The sequence below is a fragment of the Apodemus sylvaticus genome, chromosome 4 (assembly GCF_947179515.1).
Source record: "Apodemus sylvaticus chromosome 4, mApoSyl1.1, whole genome shotgun sequence".
In the NCBI taxonomy this organism is placed as follows: domain Eukaryota; kingdom Metazoa; phylum Chordata; class Mammalia; order Rodentia; family Muridae; genus Apodemus; species Apodemus sylvaticus.
Window position 1 is genome coordinate 66,230,443 of NC_067475.1, and position 21,647 is coordinate 66,252,089.

A 21,647-nucleotide genomic window follows, 5' to 3' on the forward strand; every position below is an offset into this window, starting at 1 on the left:
TCATGTGTGATGTTCTAAAGAACAAAAACATTACTTTAAAAAATGACCCAGGGCTGGAGAGGTAGCTCAGTTGGTAAAGTGCTTCTGAAGTAGATTGAAGTCCTGAGTTTGGATCCCTACCAAAAATCCTGCCATGGCGGTGCATTCCCTTCCAGTGCTCTAGCACCAGGGAGGCAGGCAGCGCGATCACCGGGCCTTGTTGACCAGCTAGTCTTTGTAACAGGTGAGTGAACTCCAGGTTCACAGAGAGACTTAGTCTGAAATACTAAAGTGGAAAGCAATAGAAAATAATATCTGACCGGCCTGGCAAGATGTTCACAGTGATGCAGAAGCGGCCCTTTTATCTTGGGGTAACCAACAACTGACTGTCTGATTAGATCTGTGACCCACTCATCAGGAGGATATTCATGCTAGCTACTCATGCTTGGAAGGTCATGGACCACAGAGGAGCTTCTACTGCTAGTTTCCTAAACTAATATCATCTTCCTGTTTTCTAAATACCCATCCTTATACCTACAGGTAAGTGTCGTTTTCACCCACCTCTCTTCAAACAAGCTTCTTTTTGCAAAAGATGGAGACAATTACAGAGATAGGCAATTGGTAAAAATGAAGAGAGTAAGGGGATGTGGTGACATCTGGTGACTTTTGCATCCCAACCCCTACATTGAAGGCTCAATGGAGATCACAGAAAAGGAAGCAGGACAGTTGGTTGTGAAAAACAGAGGCACAGGTTGTCTACCATTAGATAGCATCCCCTAAATATGACAGAGAAAATGTACCCATGACTGTCAATATGGCCACCAGAACAAGACCAGGATAATGTTGCCAGATGTCATGACATCACAAATCCCACACAGTCCACCTACCCAATGGCCCCTTCTTCCCTTTTCCTTCTCTTTCTTCTCTCCTTGTGGTCTCTGCCTGGGACTCCAAGCTTGGGAACCAAAGCCTCGCCTACCTCTCTTCTGCCAGCTATAGGCATCTTTATTAGCCAATCATGGTTAACTTGGGGGGGGGGGGCAAGGTTTTCACAACAAAAGCTGGTATACCGAGAGCAATCAGTTCTTGGGGTATAAAGTTTAGCATTTGAATATAAACAGCACCAACCTCCTACACTAAGAACTATTTTTGCTGGCATTCCTTAGGTGTTTATTACCAAATCTACTGGAGCCAAGATGAAGCAATAAGATCAGAAATTTAGAAAATACTTCCTGAAAGTTACTTTATTGATTTCCTTGATTACATTCCTTGATTACCACCATGTTTACCATTTCACTCTGCATACAACACTAGGATATTCCTTAACTCTCTTTCAGCCTCGTATAAAATGTGTGTGTGTGTGTGTGTGTGTGTGTGTGTGTGTGTATTTAAGGAGAGGACATGTAGGCAGGGAAGGGAAAGGAGGCTGAATAAAAGTGAAATTGGAAAAGAAGTGAAGTTGCCTGTTCACAGATGATGTGATCTAAAATACAGAAAACCTTAAGAATTACATACATGCACAAATGAATTCAACAAAATGACAAGATAGAAAAATCATCAAACAAAAAAAGCAATGTTTTATACCTTTTTTACCATATCAAATTTTTATATATAATTTTACTATATAAAATTAATAAGTCTGCTTATTATAGCATGAAATGAATAAAACATGATTCAAAAGACCCCAAAGATCTGTAATACAGAACTTAGAAAATGATGCTGGAAGACATGGAAGAAATGTGAGGTCACCCTATGCTCATGAACAAGATGTGCTGTTGCCTCATCACCAACATTACAGCCAAGTGACCAACACTAGTGCCAAGTCACCAACACTACCACCAAGTCCCAAGCATTACTGCCAAGTCACCAACACTACCATCAAGTCCCCAACACTACTACCATGTCACAAACTTCAAGTCACCAACACAAAGTGATGGACAGGTTCAATTCAACCTCTCAAATCCCATTTTTTTTAAGAAGTAGAAAAAAATTCCATCTTATATTTACACAGACCTTCACGAGAGATTCAGAACTGCCAAAAAAGCATGCTGAGATCAAAATAATATGTTGAGATTAGAAAACAACTTGCAGGAGTTGGTTCTCCATTTCCACCGTGTACAGTGTGAGGATCAAATTCAGGTCACCAAGCTTGGTGGCAAGCACCCTACCTGTGGAACCATCTCCCTGGTCCAAAATAGCACTAAGAACACCTCTGGAAGAAAAGGACTAATAATACCTTTGAGCCACTCATGTGTCTGGAAACTGCCATAGAACCAAAAGGTGGAATGGGGACAGGAAAGTAGACAACAAAAGAAAGGCACAAAGGCCAGAGACACTGTAGAAAGCACATGGCAACACAAGTTTTGCCCTCACAGAATTTTGGCACCATCTATAGTCATCTCTGTGACCAGGATATATTAGGAACATTCTTTCACAAGCAAGATGCCCTGCTGTCTAGTCTGTAGGCCATCTGGACTGTTGTGTGGGTAACTGAGGTCACTCATAGTGTAGGTTTCTACACTCATTAGTGTAGGCTTTCCTTACACACCTGGCCATGTACTGCTCCTTCCTCATTCTTCTCTTCACTCCCATGTCATTGTCTCCCTAAGAAGGCTGACCTTAGTTGACTCAAGCGACCAATGTAGGGTGATTCAGTTTGAGGATAATCCAGAGATACCCCCCAACAGAGTGGAAGTTTCTGGAGACTCAGGTTATAATGTTTTGCTGAGGAAGACAGGTAAAAGAATGCTTTGCTGAAGCAGACACAGGTGAAAGGATGTTTTGCTATTAAGACATGAAAGGATGCATGGTGTTTAGAAAGAATATAAATATGACCTCACAAGACAGTGGGAGCTGGATTTGCCTTGCTCCACTTCACCGGTCTTTGCTGACTACATGCATGTATTGGTTCACCCTGCATTTCATTACTGAGCTTCACTTGTGGGGACTTCATAGAGAGTTCACCAAAGAAATTCTCATGAGACTCCTGCAGCTTCCACAGACTCGGCCGAACGGCGAGGCTCAGTTTCTTCTGGATTGAACTGCTGTTGCTGATTCATGTATGAAATCTGTGGCGTGGACTGGACTGCGGCTGCTGAGTCATGTTTGGCCTTTGCTAGTAGACTAAACTTAGAACGAAGATTGGAATTGCCCCAAAGAACTATTTCTAAAAGGGTCCACTTTCCCTGGATCCCTATTAGGATATTAGGTATCCTAATAACCTTTCTTTTCCACTACCTTTGGTGGGTGGTGGGCTAGAGGGGAGGTTGAACCCTTATTAAAGTAGGTTGCAAAAAAATATGTGCCTATATACCTACTTGTATGAAGGGACAGAAAGCAAGCATTGTGTCTATGTATTGACCCCCCCCCAAAAAAAAAAACAACAAAACCCATGTGATGGTTTGTGTATTGCTCCAGGGAATGGCACTATTGAGGTAAGGCCTTGTTGGAGTAGGTGTGTTACAGTGGGGATGGACTTAAATACCCTCAACCTAGCAGCCTTCAGATGAAGATGTAGAACTCCCAGCTCTGCCTGCCTAGATGCTGCCATGCTCCTGCTTTGAGGGTAACGGACTGAACCTCTGAATCTGTAAACCAGCCCCAATTAAATGTTGTCCTTTATAAAACTTGCCTTGTTCATGGTGTCTGTTCACAGAAGTAAAACCCTAAGACAAACCACATCAGAGATCTACTGTTAGAAACAGTATAAAATCTAATAGTCAAGTGGAGGAGTCAGGACAGTGGTCTCCAGCCCTGTCAATTAGAATCACCTGGGAATTTTACAAGTTTATACATGTGAGGTCCACACCTAAGATTTCCATTTAACTCAGCTGGAGGCAGTGGACAGCCATTAACAGGCTTAGGTTCTCTATCAGGGATATAATGAGCAGCCAGGGGTAATGATCATTGGCCTAAGATCTCAGCTAATCCAGCACAGGACAGGAGCTAAACATACAGTTTGTAGAAAATGGTGGAAACAAGTACTTAAGAGTCGCAGTCCTGTGATTGTTAGCATGGCCTGGGACAGAAAAAGGACAAATTGCAGCTGTGTCTTTCCAGTGATTGTTTCTACTTTGTCATGACAATTCATATTCTTCAGGTTCTGATAATACCCAGGTTTTAGTCAGGCTTCTGAAAATTGAATCAGTAAGTAACTCAAATACTATTGCTGTATAATGCTTTTATTAAACAGTTTTATGGAAAAACAAACCACATTTTTGTGTGTTACATTATTCAGTTTTCAGGCAGAGTCCGTGGTGAGTCACACGTGGAGAGAAGCTTTAGTCTTAACTTGTGTCGGTTTGTGAACAACTGAGGCAGCTCTGCATATCAGCATCAAAGGTCACAAACAGCACCATTTGAGAGACTCACACTTACTGCCTTCAAATTAAGTCACCCCTGCTTTATGACAAACTCAAAGTGCTACAGTGTAAACAAACAACACCCACCGAATTCAAATACGTCTCATAGGCCACCCAGAACAGAATGTAGGCCAGACTGATGCTGATGTCTGGCTGTCCTAAAACGCTGAGGACTACGCTCAGCTATGGAGGGGGCCCAGGGTGGCCAACACTTACTGCAGGTGTCCCTTGACTATGTAATCGGACACCTATAAATCCCTAATATTTGGTATTTCACACCAAACTTACTGCAAAAGTTCTGTGCCACACTTAATTCGAATGAACCCCACCTTATGTTGGAAGTACTAAACAGTTTTATTTTGAATGAAGCTTGCTACTTCAGTACACAGGGAAGAAGTAACACAAGCTGTGACAGATCCAGCTTTAAATCCGAGAGGCAGTGGATCCTACAAGAGACTTGTGATTTTTTCTTTCCTATAATTGAAACAATTGGCTTTTTTACTCCAAACACTTATCTTCACTGCAGAAATCAGTCTTTCAATCTCCAGTTGTGACTGTCACTTAAGGACAAATGCCTAGACCAGAGTCCTGAGAGACCCTTATTTCTTCCAGGTCTCATATTCATGAGTAACTGGAGTCTGCAGCTGACAGAAGACAGCAAGAACTTGGCTTTGAGGATTAGTCATAACACAAGAACAAAATATGTATCTGCTCTTAAGCCCCAAATCACAAGAATATGAGGACAAGTACCACTGAGAACAGTGAATATCACACACACACGTGCACACACATACACACCCACACAGGGACTATTGCATATTGTTTTGAGGTCAAACATTTAAAAGCCCTGTTCCCACTTTCACGTCACGTCACCTTAGCAGCATGCATGCAATAGTGACACTTTTCAAAAGGTTTACGAAAGATCCATTAGATCTACAAGAAACCAAAACCAACAGGAGGGGTGGGCCAAGGTTCCTCTCAGAAACAGGGATTCTTCCTTTGTACTTTAGACCCAAGAAGCCAGGGCTCTTGAAGAAGCTAGCTGCGCCCTTCAGAGGTGTGGCTTATATTAGCTAAATCCTACTCAGGTCTAGGTTGACAGGAAGCTAATAAACATGGCACGAAAGCTCTTTACACTGTCTGGGTCACATCTGCCTTGAGCCCCTGGTGAACCTGTCTTACTGATAAGTGAAGTCAAACAGAGTGCAGAGGAAAGGTAGAGAATAGGCCAACAGGACAAAGAAGACAGTTTCTGGGCTAAGTTGTCTGTACAATAAAATCCAAGGATCTGGGTTGCGTCTGCTTGAACTCTTGAAGAGGGCATTTCCAGTGCCGAGCTTCCTGACCCTTCAGTTCCTGCCGTCCTTTCCTCACAGGCACGGATCTACACTACAGGTGCTTACGTGTTAGCTCTCCTTAGGGCTGTTTTACTCTACCAACTGATCCTGCAAAATTCCCATAGGTGGGGAAAGAAAAAGAAATAGTTTTGCCTTTTCTGAATTCTGCCCAACTTTTTATTGTAGAAAACAAACTGTCCCTTTTCTCTTAGTAACTAAGAGAAAAGCAGTACCCTCCTCTGTCCCTTCACAAGTGTTTCCTGGTGACAGGGTCAGGGGCCAGGACAGGGACAGTACTAGTGAGTCAGCCAGCCCTTCTTTCTCCTTTGTTTCCAGATGCGGATATAAGGGTCACCAGCACCAAGCCCTCTGTCACCACAGCCTCACCTCACTGAGAAGCATCAGTCTAAGAGATTGAAGACACCTCTCCTCACCCTTCTACTGCTACAACTGTGTGGAGTAAAAACTCAATACGCAAACACAGACAAGCCCAGATCACACTGGGCACAGGAAGTGTAGATACAACAATCCCACCGTGGGACAATCGAGACTTGAATCCACTTCTAAATCAGCACTGAGAAAAACCAGAATAAATAAATAAATAAAACCTTCTCATGGAACTGAAGAGTCTTAGAGAGTTGATTAAAAACCAAGATGAGACCTTGGTTTTCAAAATGGCACACAATTCAGAAGGCTGACGAGACCACAAGGGTCTCAGCTGAAGGAGGCAGCTTGGGGGGGCTGAAATGGCACCTCCCAGGCCATCTACCAAGGCATTGAGCATCTGTACTCCCTGCGAAACAGAAACGTCCCCATCTTCCTATTCATGCTTGTGATCAGAGGTCTAAAGGTGTGCAGAGGACTGCTGTGCCACGCGTGCGTGGGAAAGCCAGGAGGTAGCTCAGCTGACCAGCAGGTCCCTTTCCATGCGGCTGGCTCATCTCAGGAGACATCAAGTCTCTCAACCATAAACGGTGTTTAATGTTTAACTTACATTTATCTGCAAAATGGAAGTGTCAAGATACTTGGAAAAATATTTTCTTTGAAACCTGAGTAAGGTTGGAATACTTCTCAGTCAGTGGTTATCAGTGACCCCATTCCATCATCACACACATTTAAAAGGAAGAGGCAAAAGAAAAAAAAAATACTTGGTTAATATTTGGTGCAAAGAGCAACACTGTGCATGGTTATGAATACCGGGGGTAGTTCCTTGCCTTACACGTCTTTAAAAGTAGGGAACCTAGCACGAGCATCCAATGAGCCTGCATGAACTTGTGTCTAGCATTGTGCTGGGGCAGCGAGGTACACACGGCTGGCCAGACTAACCAAGACTGTACAAGTGCCTAGACTAGAGAAGACAGTCTCAGGACCACTTGTCAACAGCCTGAGGTTCTTTAATGGCCGGTTAAAATGGATGGATATGCTTTTTTTTTTTTTTAAAGAAAAATGTAGGCAAGTTAAAAAAAAATCTTTCAGGGATGAAAGATACGGAGGGTTTTCCCTAATTCCAAGTCTATCTACAAACTGAATGCTCTAATAAAGAAAAACTGGAAACAGGCCCATACAGCCAATATACAGGACCAAACTGAAACACAAAGATCTGCATTTCTTTTTCTCTAGATGTTAAAATAAATTGTAACACACTGGGTTAGGCCTTCACTGAGCTAAAAAGGAGACCCTGGCACCTTCAGTCTCTAAGGAGAGCCTAATCCCACAAACTTTTCAAAAGGGTTCCTCACCCAGTGAGTTTTGCATTACTGGGTCCTGTATGAGATCTGAGGGAAGCTATTAAATGGGGTACATAAAATGAGGAGGGTTCTTGTGGGGCATCTAGTGTCATATAAAAACACAGCAGACTGTGTCACACAGTGTGGGAATACAGAATCAGTCCATGCAAGGAAAGCCAGCCTGCAATGTGGCAGCTCTAAGGAGGGCAGCAGCCTGGCACACATCTGACCCTTGAACACCAGTGTTCCAGAACCTCTGCCCAACAAGGATCCTAAGAGTTTGCTATTCTTTCACTTTACAAAAAGTAGCTTCCGGTATACCTATTCCTGCAGCCACAGCTTCCCAGTCAGGCCCTGGCAACTACCCACAGGCAGAGAACGTGTACAGCTGGGCCAGGAGGCTTCCAGTAACCTCATATGCATATATATGGGTTTGTGTTTCTTAAAATAAACTCCATGAACTCATAAAGCTCTCATCTGCAATCAAATGCAAAGCAGAGCACCCTATCAGAGGCTCTGACACACACATCAGCCTCAAAACATATCAGCCTGCCAGCCTCCGAGGAGGCCAGCTCAGTTCAAAGGCAAGGGAGATGCTTCTCCAGAATCCTTGGAGGCAAGGAGTGATGGCCTCTTCAGATGGGTTTATACAGCAGCGTGGTGACATACTTCTTCTTGTAGCGATGGGTTGCGCTAAGGACCATCACACTGTCCTGCAGAGGGGAGAAGCACATACAGCGAATTCGTTAATTTGGGAGGCTGCTGGCTCTTCCTGGCTTTCAGTCTTTCACAGTCACCCACTGTTGTGGCAAAACACCCCATCAAAAACACTGTAAGGGAAAGAAGGTTTATTCTGGCTCATGGTTCGGGGTTACAGTCAGTCCTGCCAGGGAAGCCGAGGCGTCAGGACACTGGAACAGTTGAGCACATTGCACACGTGTGCAATTCTGTGTTCAGCGTGCTTTCCCCCACTTTACCCAGTCCTCAGTACCCTGTCCAGGGAACGGTCTGCTCACGTTTAAGATGGATCTTCGTATGACAATTAATATATACATTAATTCCCTGTAAGTATGCTCAGACTCATATCTCTGGTTGTCCTAAATTTTTTTCAAGTTAACAACACTAACCAACACATTTACTTTTAAAAAGACAACTTGAAATAAAAGAAGCTGGTTTTGCTGTCAAATCTAACTCAGTTCCAATCTAGTTCCTGTTGTGGTGTTAGTTGGTATCCCTGAATAATATACAGTAGTCTTTACGTCCCTCCATGTGCCCCCTTTAACTTTTCATACAAAGGATAATAGCTACCATTAGCTATTATCTGATGGCTCTGACGCTGACAAGAGAAATCAGAAAGTATCTGGCACATACAAGGTCATGAAGAAATACTGACTTCCTACCTTATTCCGCTTCTCATTCTAAACTATACAAATGGCCTCAAGACTAGCAACTAAAACAACCCTGCTGGCACCCATTCCCAGAGCGAAATGTCAACTATAGTAAGAAAGGAAAACAGCACTTCTTGACACTCATTTGTAAGCCCCAAAGCAGGTCCAATTGCCGCTAATGCCAAGGATGAACTGCAAATGTCCTCTCTGACCTGGAGAGAAGGATGGAATTTCCTATCCACCCTTAAAGGAAAAGCTGGCTCTCTTAGACATCCAATGTGCTGGATCAATTCCAAATGGTGGAATGACTGAAAGAGCCCGGAGGCAGGCTGACCCAACAGGACTGCCATTTGTACTACAAGTCACACACGGGGCAAAGGCATCAACTGCCAAGACGTATCTGAGAGCATGGGTGTGCCACAGAAGAAGGAATGACAAGGGACACCATCTAAAGTCACACAGTGGTCACAGGAGACAAAACTCAATCAGATCTCCAAGAACCCCCAAATCTCCAAGAACCCCAAAAGTCCAGTGCTATCTTCCTTCACCCTGTACTGTCCCTGATGAACGTGTCCCACACAAGCACTCTGGTTAGATTGTGCTGACAGCTGACACGTAGCCTAACAAGGGGGAAGCCAGGCAGATGCGACCCTGCTCAGGAGAGCTGTAGATTGGGGAGCAGGTGAGAGAAAGGCACCGTGAGAAGACCTGTGTGATGGCAGACAGGGAAGCTCTTGGACAAGGGCTGAGAGGACAGAACCTCAGGCCTGTCTTATACTCACTGACAATCTGACTTCACCGAGTCTATAAAATAGGTTCAAAATACTACTTACCTCTCAAGGTTACCTAAAGATGAACTTCAGTGAGTTAAGATTTTATATGCAACCACACACTCTATAAAAGTCAGCTCTATCAGAGGTAAGGCTGGATCTCTCTGCTCTAGCTGCACATCTGAGAAATACGGGCAGCTTATAGGGAAACTACTGGGAGTACCTGAGTGTGTGTATGCACAATCTCTGGAGATGAGAGCACTCAATCTGAAGGCTCACAACCTCTCCAAGTAGTTCTCATGAGGCTCAGTGTAGACAGTCACAGAACTATACTTTTATGTCAAGCCACATATGTTAAGCCAAGCCACAAAGACATTAAAGCAATGGAGACTATAAGGACTCTAGCACAGGGGTGGGAAAGACAGGGAACCTTCAAGTCACATGACTCCCTTCTTACTATAAGAGAGATGGGAACACCTGGGTATATACAACAAGGGCAGGGGGAGGAGCTTCACTCCTCATTTGAAAAGGTAAAGTTTTATGTCTCATTCACACATCTGTTTGATAGAAGCTAACCCTCATTTTCTGCAGATGGAATCCAGCCACGATGAACTCAAGCTTAAGTAACCAGATGAGTCAATGGGGTAGCCACCCAAGGGAACTCAGAAGCAGAAAGACCCCATGACTGACAGCTCAGCCCAACGCAGACCAGTGGCTGAGGTGTAAATCCTACAGCCTGCAAGTTAGGAAGAGACAGCTCATCTATAATCTGCCAAGTGTAGCTTTCAAAGCAGCAGCAGGCGAGTGGCCACTGAAGAGCTCGAGGGCCCCTTCTCCTTCCCCTTCCGCTGGGAGGCTGTGGGAGACCAGGGCCGACACTTACCTTAATGGACAGTGCATACAGATGGTTCAGCATAACGTGGTTGGGCTCAGGAAGTAAGGCTGGGTCACACTAGGAGAAAAGACACGCCCGCCACATGTGATTAAACGCACACAAGACAAACAACTTTCTTTCCCCCAGAACTCTCTGGACTGTTGAGAACTCTAAATAGGAATACTTCGTCTCCTACAAGTCACACATTCCCAGATCATAAAATGGAAAAATCCTCAGTCTGGGGCAGAAATGCTAAGCCCCAACATCCACTAATTTTCTTTAAGAGAATTAAAACAAAAACCTTGCTTAGACAGAGATGATTTGGTTTAAAGGGAAAAAAAAATCTTCCTAGGAGCTATCAACTAATTGAAATCATGGTTAAAAATATTTAATATCAAGTTGTGAATTTCTGTATATCCCCCAATGAGAGAGTACCCCTTATCTTGTGTTATAATAGAAGTCAGAATACATAGCAACTCTAGCAATTTAACTAGAAAGAGACATTGATAAATTCTGCTATTGGTACCTAAAGAAGTTACAGTTCAGTCTGGGAAAGGATTCTGCCGTGCTGCTGATGTGTACACGGCTTATTACTGTAACTATGACACCTAGGCCCACGGTCACTCATTTTGGCCTTGATGGTCCTAGAGATCCCCAGATGCTCTAGCCACCTGTTCAGGATACTCACTGAAATATTAGTGTCCTTGTTAAGAATAACTTGGAGTAGGTGAGGGGGCAGGATGGGTGGGGATTTGAATCTCTCCTCAGATCGGAACACATACATTTCTTGACCATAAGGCCCTGGGGGTGAGCTGGACAGGTCTGAAAAATATTTATGCAAACGTGAAGGAAAGTTGAGGGTTAGTGAGAACGCACGGGGACAGCTATCATCGCAGTCATTAATCTTAAATGCAGTCCAAGTCCTGGAGCATGAGAACCTGTGCCCTACTGCGGCTGGAACTGTCAGGTTGGAAAAGAAATGTGTGCATCAACCTGAGCATGGATCAGGAGGCTTCCCAACAAGGCAACGTGATGTCAGGAAGAGGTGAGAGAGAGGCCAGGACCTGGGCTCCAGGGAACAAACACCATTTGTCAGCCGTGTGACCTTGGGCAGATCCCTTTGTTTTGGTCAGTTTGCTCGTCCACAGATAAATATCTTCCTATGCAAGTTAGGAAGAGACAGCTTTACCACTGTAAATTCCTATTTACAATGCTTTTGAGGAAATAAAAGTGAGAGTGGTTAAGATGTGTTGTGACTCAGTGTGAAAAGATTAGAGTTCACTTTTTTCCCTACCAAAGCTAGACAGCAACGTCACACACTCTAAGAATATAACGATTACTGCAGAAAGAACAAATGCAGCTGTATGTAGTCCAGAGTGTGCAGAGGACCACCACAGTAAGGGAGCACACTTCGTACTCCCTGGGGTGGCTGCCACTGACACGGCAAGTACTGGCAAAACTGTGGAGAAACTCGAAGCCTCAAACTACAGTGTTCCCACTGTGGGCAAGATGTACAATAGTATAAACACTTTGAAAAACAGTATGGTTATCTTCAAACAAACTTTGTGACCCAGTAATTACCCTACATTACTGGGTGTGACACCTAAGATAAAATATAAGCCCATGCAAAAACCTGACCATGAGTGTTCATAAGCAATACATATGAGCGCTCCAAAGAGGAGACAAAACCCAGTGTCTGTCAACAATGGATGGAGAACCAAAAAAGAACTGTCATACCGTGGACTTCTGCCCAGCCACAAACAGAAGCAAAGTACAGATACGTGTTTCAACAAGGATGAGCCCTGGGAGCCTGCTAAGGCGAAAGAGGCCACACAATGTACGTTTACATTCATACGAACTGTCCACAACAGGCAAAAAAAAAAAAAAAAAAAAAAAACTTAAAAAAAAGGATTGATCTAGCATGGGAAGGGAATATAAGGACAGAGAAAAAGGAGGGAGGTGATTGGAGAAGGGATGGAGAGAAGAAGGTTTATGGGACATATGGGGAGGGGGGATCCGGGAAAGGGGAAATCATTTGGAATATAAACAAAGAATATAGAAAATAAAAATATTAAAAAAATGAATAAATCGTACAATTTAAAAAGATGTGTTTCACAGTATCTGGATTGTACTTCAAAAGATGAAAAGCACTCAGATTAAATCTATGAAATTAAATGAACTATATTTTCATTGTTTTGAAATATTTATACTTTATAGCTCCAGAGAAAACACGTTAGTAATAGTTTTTTAATAACTCAGATTTCCTTCAGCATTCAGTTGTTCTGGTCACTTTATCCACAAAACACCTGAGAAAGCCGGGCGGTGGATTTCTGAGTTTGAGGCCAACCTGGTCTACAGAGTGAGTTCCAGGACAGCCAGGGCTACACAGAGAAACCCTGTCTCGGTGAAAAAAAACAAAAACAGAAACAAATCACCTGGGAAATAACACCGGACAATTCTCACATGGTGGCCTTTGCACTAAAATATACAGGTTGGATGTTGAAAAGTCACACACATGGCCACACCCACTATCTGCATATTTCTAACAAATGCTCTATGCCTTACATCACTGGGTTAGGAACCGAGTGAACCGGAAGTGTGCTGTGCTGCCGATACATTCGTGACTGTCACACGCTCATGGGTTACTTTGTAGATCACAATGTAATCACAGGCCTAGTGGCCACAGACCTGAAATCTTCTAAGATCACTGCCCTCCAGGCAGTACGAAGGCTCCTGTTAACGTTCTGAGTTTATATACTAATTTTAAGTAGGCAGTTACTGTGCTGTGGACTATTTGTCCCTTGTCCTAGAGACTCTGCTATGGGGTCTACATGAGTTATTGTGACTGAGGCTCACTGAGGGTCCAAGCCCTCGAGTTTACTGCTGGGAGCTGGTGTACGTGGGCGTGACTACTAGCCAAGGCAGGCTCTCTTTGCAAACAAGAGAGCTGCTCAGTGGGTAAGGTGTGCAGTTCTCCAGGCAGGCACCTCTCCCATCATCCAGTATAAGTCAGTGACTATGGAGAGTTTGCACAATGTGTCTCTGCTCCCAGAGTGAACACGCACTGAGAAAGGCCTTGAGGAAAGTAATATACACCAAACAAAAATATATAAGGCTTTCCCTGTAGAGTCATAATTGCCAGTTGAGCTCAGGGTAACAAGACAAACAAGACATACCCAGCCTCCACAGGTAATGTCACCAGATGCTCACATAAAGTGTGAATCTTACTGGAAATAGCATTTGAAACCGCAGACTACTGGTGTTTGGTAAAATGGAGAACAGTGTATCAGAGTAAGAGAGGCAGACATTATAGCCATGGGATATGTGTGTGAGGTTATAAGATTCCTGAGAAAACATGAAAATGTAAAATAAAGCAAAACAATTTAGAAAAGGAAGTAATATGCACTGTAAGGAAGACACAGCAAGAGAAAGCAACAGAACAATATTACCTCGACATGATGTTTCAGAGCTTTCCATAGAGTCTAACTTTAAAGCGTCGAATACTTCAAAATCAGATTTCTTGACATGGATCAAATTATTAATTGTGCCAAGCTGACTGGTGACCACAGGCTGAAACAGTGAAGAAATGTAAACAAACAAATGAAATGGCATTGGATTCCCTTTAAATCCATATCGTCACCCACCTGCCCCTCTGCTCTTATGACAAGTCTCTAGTAGGGAGCCTGTTGCCCACTGAACCGGAGCACGGTAAGTCATAAGGAGGCCACTGAGGCTCCATTGCAAATCCAGGCCTTACCTCTGATGGGTCATGAACCCACTGTCCATCCACAAAGAACTTGTACTGGTGCTCTCCCTCCGGAAGGTCCAGGATGGCAACAAAGTCATTATGACTAGAGAAGAAAACAGAAGGTCAACCAGGCCAAGCTCCTTCAAGACAGAGTGTGAAAACGTAAGAGGAAATGATGGGGCCTCTGCAATGACCTCGTATGTTCCTAAGCTACGGCCCTTGTGCTCGCCCCAACACGCACAGTAACATCCCTCTCTTCTTCTGTATCAGTCAACACATGTGCTTGTCAAACTCTCTCACCAACTTTGTTCTTGATCACTTGTGTGTGTGTGGGGGGGGGGGGGGGGAAGGGGTGACTGGCAAAACGTTCAGATTTCTTAGAGCGAGGGAGATCAGCTCAACCAGTCAGAGTGCTTGTTGTGAGTGTCAGGACCTGAGTGTGAATCCCCAGTATCCATGGAAAAAGCTGGGCAAAGCTATACATGCCTGTAACTCCAGCCCTGGGGGCAGAGACAAGCAGACCCTGAGAAAATGCTGGCCAGTAAAGACACGGAGAAACTGTGGTTCAGTGAGACGGTCTTGAGGCAACAAGGCTTAAAGCCTTGTTGATACTTGGGTCTTTCTGTGGCCTTCACGTGCACATATATAGGTGCACATGCACATGTGCACATATACACGCAAACACACGTTACACACAAAGTAGAGTTTTCACAAATGTGAATAACATAAAAGATAGGTTTGGGTTGGGAAATATTTCAGGGTACATTTCCCATAGTTTGGTGAGCCTTTTCTGGAAAATGACCTATTACACAAAGAGTCACTCTGACAACCACTTAAATCATTCACTACTGCTTTGCCAGTGATAAGCTGGTATTATACCTACAATGTCACAATGTATTTCACTCTAATTCAGACATCAAAGCAACAGGATTAGTTATTTCCAGACTTCTAGACAAGAAATGGCTTGTGAATCACAGTCCTGAAGTGTATACACAAAGCTGCTAGAAACTCCCGAGACCCACTCTCTTCCTGAAGAAAGGCACTCAGGTGTCTACACCTGCACACTGCAGACTCAACAGAGATGCCTGTCCTCACCTCTTAATCAGAGGGATCTTAGTGCTCCAATTGTTGAAGGACCCAGAGATGAAGACCTCCTTGCCTCCTTCAGACCAGCGGATAACGGTGGGTCGGGCCTGCTGGGTGGGCTTCACAGAATCATCCAAATCCTGCTGCCAGGGTACAAACTCTTTGTCCCCGGGGAGCTGTAAGAAGGAGGAGGTCATCCCTAGAATAAATTATGACCCAAGGGTTTTTAAGAGGTCCCAAAGGTTTTTAAGGGGCATTAAATCAGGCGTCAACTAAAGTCAGACAGCCCAAATTCAGCAACTGAATCAGGGTCTGAACAAACTATAGAAAAGAACTATCTATAACACACACCATTCTTGTAGAACCTTTGGCTCACCCTTCAAAAAAAAACCAAACACTTCCAAACCCTCCCTTCACATGACCCTTAGCTTGTATGTAGCAATTAGGATATGCTTCTGACACCTCATAAAAACCTGTTAAGAAAGTCAAGTATGGTTCTGTCTTAGGGTTTCTATTCCTACACAAATATCATGACCAAGATGGGGAGGAAAGGCTTTATTCAGCTTACACTTCCACAGTGCTGTTTATCACCAAAAGAAGTCAGGACTGGAATTCAAGCAGGAAGCAGGAGCCGATGCAGAGGCCATGAAGAGCTGTTTCTTACTGGCTTGCTTCCCTTTGCTTGCTCAGCTTGCTTTCTTATAAAACTCAAGACCACCACCCACAAGGGGCTCTCCCACTTGATCACTAATTGAGAAAATGCCCCACAGCTGGATCTCATGGAGGCATTTCCTCACCTGAAGCTCCTTTCTCTGTGATAACTCCAGCCCATGTCAAAGTAACATAAAACCAGCCAGTACAGATTCTTTAAAGGAAAATTAAGCCAGCCATATGCTTTTCTGAGGCAAACTGTTCTCGATTACAATTAGAGATACCAAAATTTCTAAGCAATTAATTAACAACGCTGTTTTAGCTACTTGGTTATACAACAGGGCATTCAAATTGTAAGGCCTCGAGGCATAGTTGAATGCAGGACACTTTGCTACTGGGCATGAGGCCCTGAGTTTCATCTCCAGCACCATCATCCGTCGGTCGACATGCATTTGGAAACCACATCACTGACCCAGTAGAGCTGAAATGGTTATAAACTCTTACTTGCTTACCTAGGTCAGGTCATAAAATGACCTCAGGAGGATACATGACATCTCGGAGCTCTAGGAGCACAAGATCAAAAGCAGCTTCCTTGAGCAAAAGCAGACCCATTACTAAATGGGGCTTATGGGATTCTGAGAAAAGCAAAGCCCTTAGTTTCTTTCCAAGGCCATCCTTCAGGGCAGGCCTGGGCCAACTGCAGCCATGAGCCAGACTGCTTTACGAAGCTTTCCTTTGGAGTCAGCCACCCACGTGTTTACCCATCATCTAGAGCTCACTGCGACCGTGCAGACCTGGGAAATTATGGCAGAGTGTGACCCACAGACTCTAAATTATGTATTATTTGGCCTTTTACAGAAAAAAAATGTGCTAATCATTCCTTTGGGATGGCTTCACTGGCTGGTAAACAAGACTGCATGATACCAAGTCAGGCATTACAAGTGAAATATTAAGGACTAGAGTGAGAAAAGTCTAACTTATTTATTTGGGCTTTTCCCTGCTCTTTCCAAAATGAAAAAAGTTTACCTTCCATCTGTCTCTCGATAGTCCTTAAGATTACAGTACAAATACAAACCAAAGCGAGTGGAAAAGGAAAAGGAAGGGACTTTTACATTATTCAGAGGCTGGATTGAGACAAAACTGTGGCCTCCTCCATAACCTCAACGGGGCTGGCAGTTGCATTGGGAATGTTTACATGCCTCAAAACAACCCGCAGATTCTGATTCCCCCATAGGATTTTGGGAATATATTTTTAAAAAGCCTTCAGGTAACAACACTCTTATCACATTACAACAAACAAGGAAAAGCATTCCTTATTTTTCTCTAGGGGTCAAATTCTCACTCTAGTCCAGACTGGCAGGGATCCTCCTGCTTCTGCCTCTGAAACAGCTGAAATCACAGATGTGAGCCACTATCGTATCAGTTTTAAACAGTCACCTTTGAGGTATGTCCTAAAATGTTAGAAATACCATCTGTTTCTGAGTGGTTGGTTGGCAGGGGAGCGGTTTGGATCTTAGGAATAGTCTCTCATGACCTTTCAGCGCAGTTTAAACCAGGTGACATATACACAATCCATTACACAGTTCATTTTATAAGTGTGTCAGATTTCCCTTAAGGTTTTTAAGCATTCTTGGGGGATCCTGTTGTACAAACAGGACTGAGAAGCACTGAGTAAGTCTATTGATAAGCCTGACCTCCGAAGCAAAGATGCCCCCAGCCCCACTGTTCTTACCAATTACTTTTATGACTTAAGGATTTTCAGTTTAGGATTTGAAAGCTCCAAACTATTAATATGCCTGGCTTTGGAGCAAAGCCCTTCCACTTATGACATGACATTTCTGTGGTAGGAGCGACTGCAGCTGACTAGCAGAAAAACTGTTTGCTCGAGTTAAACCATCAGCGAAATCATCAGGAACAGCAGCAAACTGGCAATTTAAATTACAGCCTTCAAACGTTTAAGGAAATTCAGAGTGTGTGTGGGGGAGGGGGAGAGCACATGAACTATCAAGTTTTCAATCTGGATAAGACATGGGTAATTGTTTGAGCCACTTTTCTCATTTCACAAACAGCAAGGCTAAGAGGGAAAGAATGATCTAGAACAGGCCTAAATTCACACAGAGCAGCCTGGCTCTTATTCAGGACACCAATTACTGCAGTCACAGTTTGACTGTACCCAAATCCTGAGTCATCAATGTAGGAACAAGCAAAAAATACACGGCCTGTCTGTCATCCTAGATAAGCTTTGGAGAAGAAAATCTAGGCTGAATACAGGGCCCAAATGATGAGGAATCCTAGAGGAGGGGAAACAGGGAAGAGAGAACCCCAAGAAATGACCGGTTCAATGACTCATTTTTCTAAGGGCATTCTCAATCAGGATCCAAGAACATACGGTGTATAATCCAAATTTCATGTGCCATCAAAGTGGTAAATAAAACACTATTTACTATCCTAAGCTTCAGTTCACTGGGAAGTAATAAATGTCAAACACACTCCACCACCCCACCCCACTCCACCACCATGCGTCTGTTTTTCTTTTTCACTCCAGAAAGCCTACCAGGAGAAATTATATGTATTCAATGCTGACATTTCTAAGTGATTAGGAACAATTGGGCAGCGATCACACTACTGTCAGCTCCATCTGGCTCTTCTTTTGGGTGACCAAAAGTGACCTCTGGCTGAAAGTCTATGGAATTAAGAGCAAAAACTTCAGGGAAGTAGAGGGTGGATTTTGAGCCTCGGGCAACATTTTGAAGTATTTCTGAGGAGTGAAGGGAAGTAACTTGCTCTCCTGTGAAACACAGCCAGGTGTGCAAAAACACACAGCTACCAAAACGGCACGATTAAAAAACTCTGAGCCATTAACCAAATGATGCCCTATATCGATCCCCAAGTCTAGGGGAAAGTATTCAAGTAATCAAGTGATGGCTACTCAGAGCCACACAAAGGTGGCTGAGGGTCGAAGAGGGGGATGCAGAACACTTAAGAGAGAGCAAGAACGAGACGTACACAGAGACATTTTCAGGGAGAAGTCATCCCAGCTATCTTGAGGCCAATGTGAGAAACTGAGCCTGTACCAATAGCTCAGACAACGCACTCTAAGTTTCCACCCGCGCTCGAAACCTGCAGTCTCTAGAAGAGGGCAACCTGCACGTAGAACCAAGTATGGGGCGGGCAGGCGATGGGTCTTTGGTACTTGTCCTAAAAGGTTGGCCCACAGATTACTCAGAACAGCAGGAAAACAACTCCGCGCCTCTATCCTAATTTGAGATAGTGTCTAGGAGGAATTAGCACCCAACATCTCTGTCCGCGGAATAGCCTTCTAATTAAAAAGCCCAGAACCCTTGAGAATAAGGAGGAAGAACCAAGAAGGGCAGAGCAGCCGGCAGCCCCGCTACCTCACCTTGGAGTCGGGTAGGCTGAAGACGCTGGGGTCGTCGGTGCTCCCCACCATGATCTTGTGCTCCTTTCCCGGGCCATGGCCGCCGCCCTCAGCTCGAGCAGCCTTGGCACCGTGGCGCTCCCCGGACACCCGCTCGCTGGTGGTGTTTCCCATGGCTGCAGCTCGAGTCGGGGGCAACCTGCCGTGGGGAATGACACCAAGCGGGGAACACCCCCCGCGGCCGCGTCAGGGGCGCCCCGGCCCCGCCCCTGCGCCCGGGAAGGGAATCCCCGCCGCAGGGGACCGCGCCCGGGGTCCCCCTCCCTTACCCGCTTCGCGGACGCCCCAGCTCAGAGAACCCTCTCCGGGAGCCCTCGCTGCCCCACAGCCCCGACCCCGCACACCCCCACGCCGCTCACCTCTGGCGATGCGCTCCGGGCTCGCGTGGCTACACGCACGCCGGCTGTTCGGCGTACAAGGAGACCAATAAAGTTATTGAAATTGAAACCGCGCCCCAAGCCAGTGAGCCGGGTTTCCTCCTAAAATGGCTACAAGGCCGGCGACGCGGCACCGCCTCTGCCTCTGGCCCCGCCCACCGGGCCTCTTGTTCCGCCCCCTGCGCTCCAGCCCCGCCCCCTCCTCAGCCTGGGTCCCCTGCCTCTCTAGCCACCAGCACCGCGGCCGCCTCGGTGGTGGGTGCGTGCGCAGCTCCGGCTTGGGGCGGTGCCGAGGGTGGGGTCCCGGTCGGGGTTGGAGCTGGGAAACTGTCCGCCCGGGGGTTGATAGTGGGGCGTCTTGTCTTCCTAAGCAGTTTGTCTATCCATGGGACACGCGCTTATTAGAAAAGTCGAATGCGAGGCCTTCCGGTGCCCTAGGTACAGAATTAGAATCTGCACTTTAACATGATCACTTCAAACGGCTTGACAGCGGTGTACAGCGGATCCATACGCGAATGGTTTTCATATTCCGCGTATACCTTTACCAAGCAACCTCTTTTTGTTGTCCTAAGAGGTGTGAAATAAAGAACTGTAGCCATATGGGACAGAGAATTGACTAGACACGTGATGACAGGTATTGGCGTAAGGCTCACTTCTATGTGGTGCCTAACTCTTCAAAGTGGTGTTCTCTTTCTGTGATTAACTGGTGGATGCATGCATACAGCTAATGAGTGAAGTTTAGTCGAGGAGGCAACAGAGGAATTGAGAGCACAGAGTAGGCTGGAAATATACTGCTGGACTAACGATTTGAAACCAGTTGGCTGGAAGTGAAAACGAAGTAAGCTGACAGAGGGCCCAGTGGGGTCAAAGAACTCTGGGCACAGGAGTAGCAGAGTGGGTGAGCTGAGACAGTGAGAGGCGTCCTGGGAGAGCAACATGTTTGGGGTTTCAGTGGTCTTGCCGCCATTAGCACTGGCAGAATCTTAGACAAGATGAAAGGTGTAGGTTAGTGAGCTGAGGCAGACCATAAAGTCATTAGAGTAAGTCATAGAGGAGCCAGGAGAGATGGCTCAGTGGAAGGAGCACTCGCTGCTCGGTTAGAGGACGCGGGTTTGGTTCCCAGCATTCACAAGGAGGCTCACAACCATCTATTCCAGGGGATCCAACACCTTTGGGTGCACGTACAAACATGCAGGCATAACACTCAAATATAGATTTAATTTTTGAAAGTAAATAATAAGAAGGAACAGCGAGATAGCAAAGAGAGTTGGACATCTACCTTAACGTTGGTTTCCTTCCTCCATGCTAACCTTAGGATATTGTCTGTCTCCACAGAGATGCAGTTCTTAGTCCCCCTAATAGGTAGATAGGTGGAAACGTTAAGTGGAATTTCTCCATTTCTCTTTCTTTGTGTATTGGATGTCCATAGAATGGCTGGAGCTCCAGCAGCCACTTTGGACCATGAGGTAGCTAAAAACAGTGGACTTAAACAGGGAACTTAGCCAGGCATGGTGGCGTATGTCTTTAATCCCAGCACTCAGGAGGCAGAAGAAGTCTGATCTCTGCGAGTTCAAGGCCAGCCTGCTTTACAGAACGAGTTTCAGGACAGCCAGGGACCCACCCACCCACTCACCCCCCAAAAACAGAAAAGAAAAAGGAACTATGCAGCTATCAAATCATCTCATAAGAGATGATTTCCAGACATTTTTTAACATGAGAGGGAAATAAATGTGAGTCTTGTTAGGCCACTGTTGTCTACCACTTTTCTATTAAATGAGGGTGAACCTAACCCTACTTAATACATTGGATTGATGGAGTACTAACTATGTAGATATTAAAACCACCTTCAGGAGACTGTGTCTATTGGCACAGCACTGAGTTAGGTGCTAAAGTCTTCACTGAATGAAGGG

The 21,647-nt window shown here is 45.0% G+C and overlaps 1 protein-coding gene across 2 annotated transcripts; it reads right to left on the reverse strand.

Annotated features, from left to right (window-relative positions):
* Positions 1-4,142: 4,142 nt before the first annotated feature.
* Positions 4,143-19,843, reverse strand: Prkab2 (protein kinase AMP-activated non-catalytic subunit beta 2). 2 transcript variants are annotated; one of them, XM_052179662.1, is made up of 8 exons: positions 19,720-19,843; positions 19,322-19,499; positions 15,280-15,446; positions 14,194-14,287; positions 13,886-14,006; positions 11,125-11,258; positions 10,446-10,514; positions 4,143-8,117 (listed from the first exon to the last, which is right to left on the reverse strand). In XM_052179662.1, exons 2-8 carry the CDS (start codon positions 19,472-19,474, stop codon positions 8,040-8,042), a joined length of 816 nt encoding a protein of 271 aa, XP_052035622.1. In that variant the 5' UTR covers positions 19,475-19,499; positions 19,720-19,843; the 3' UTR covers positions 4,143-8,039. The 2 variants fall into 2 exon arrangements, with proteins under 2 accessions (XP_052035622.1, XP_052035623.1); XM_052179663.1 differs by lacking the exon at positions 19,720-19,843 and adding an exon at positions 19,630-19,672.
* Between the last annotated feature and the right edge of the window lie 1,804 nt (positions 19,844-21,647).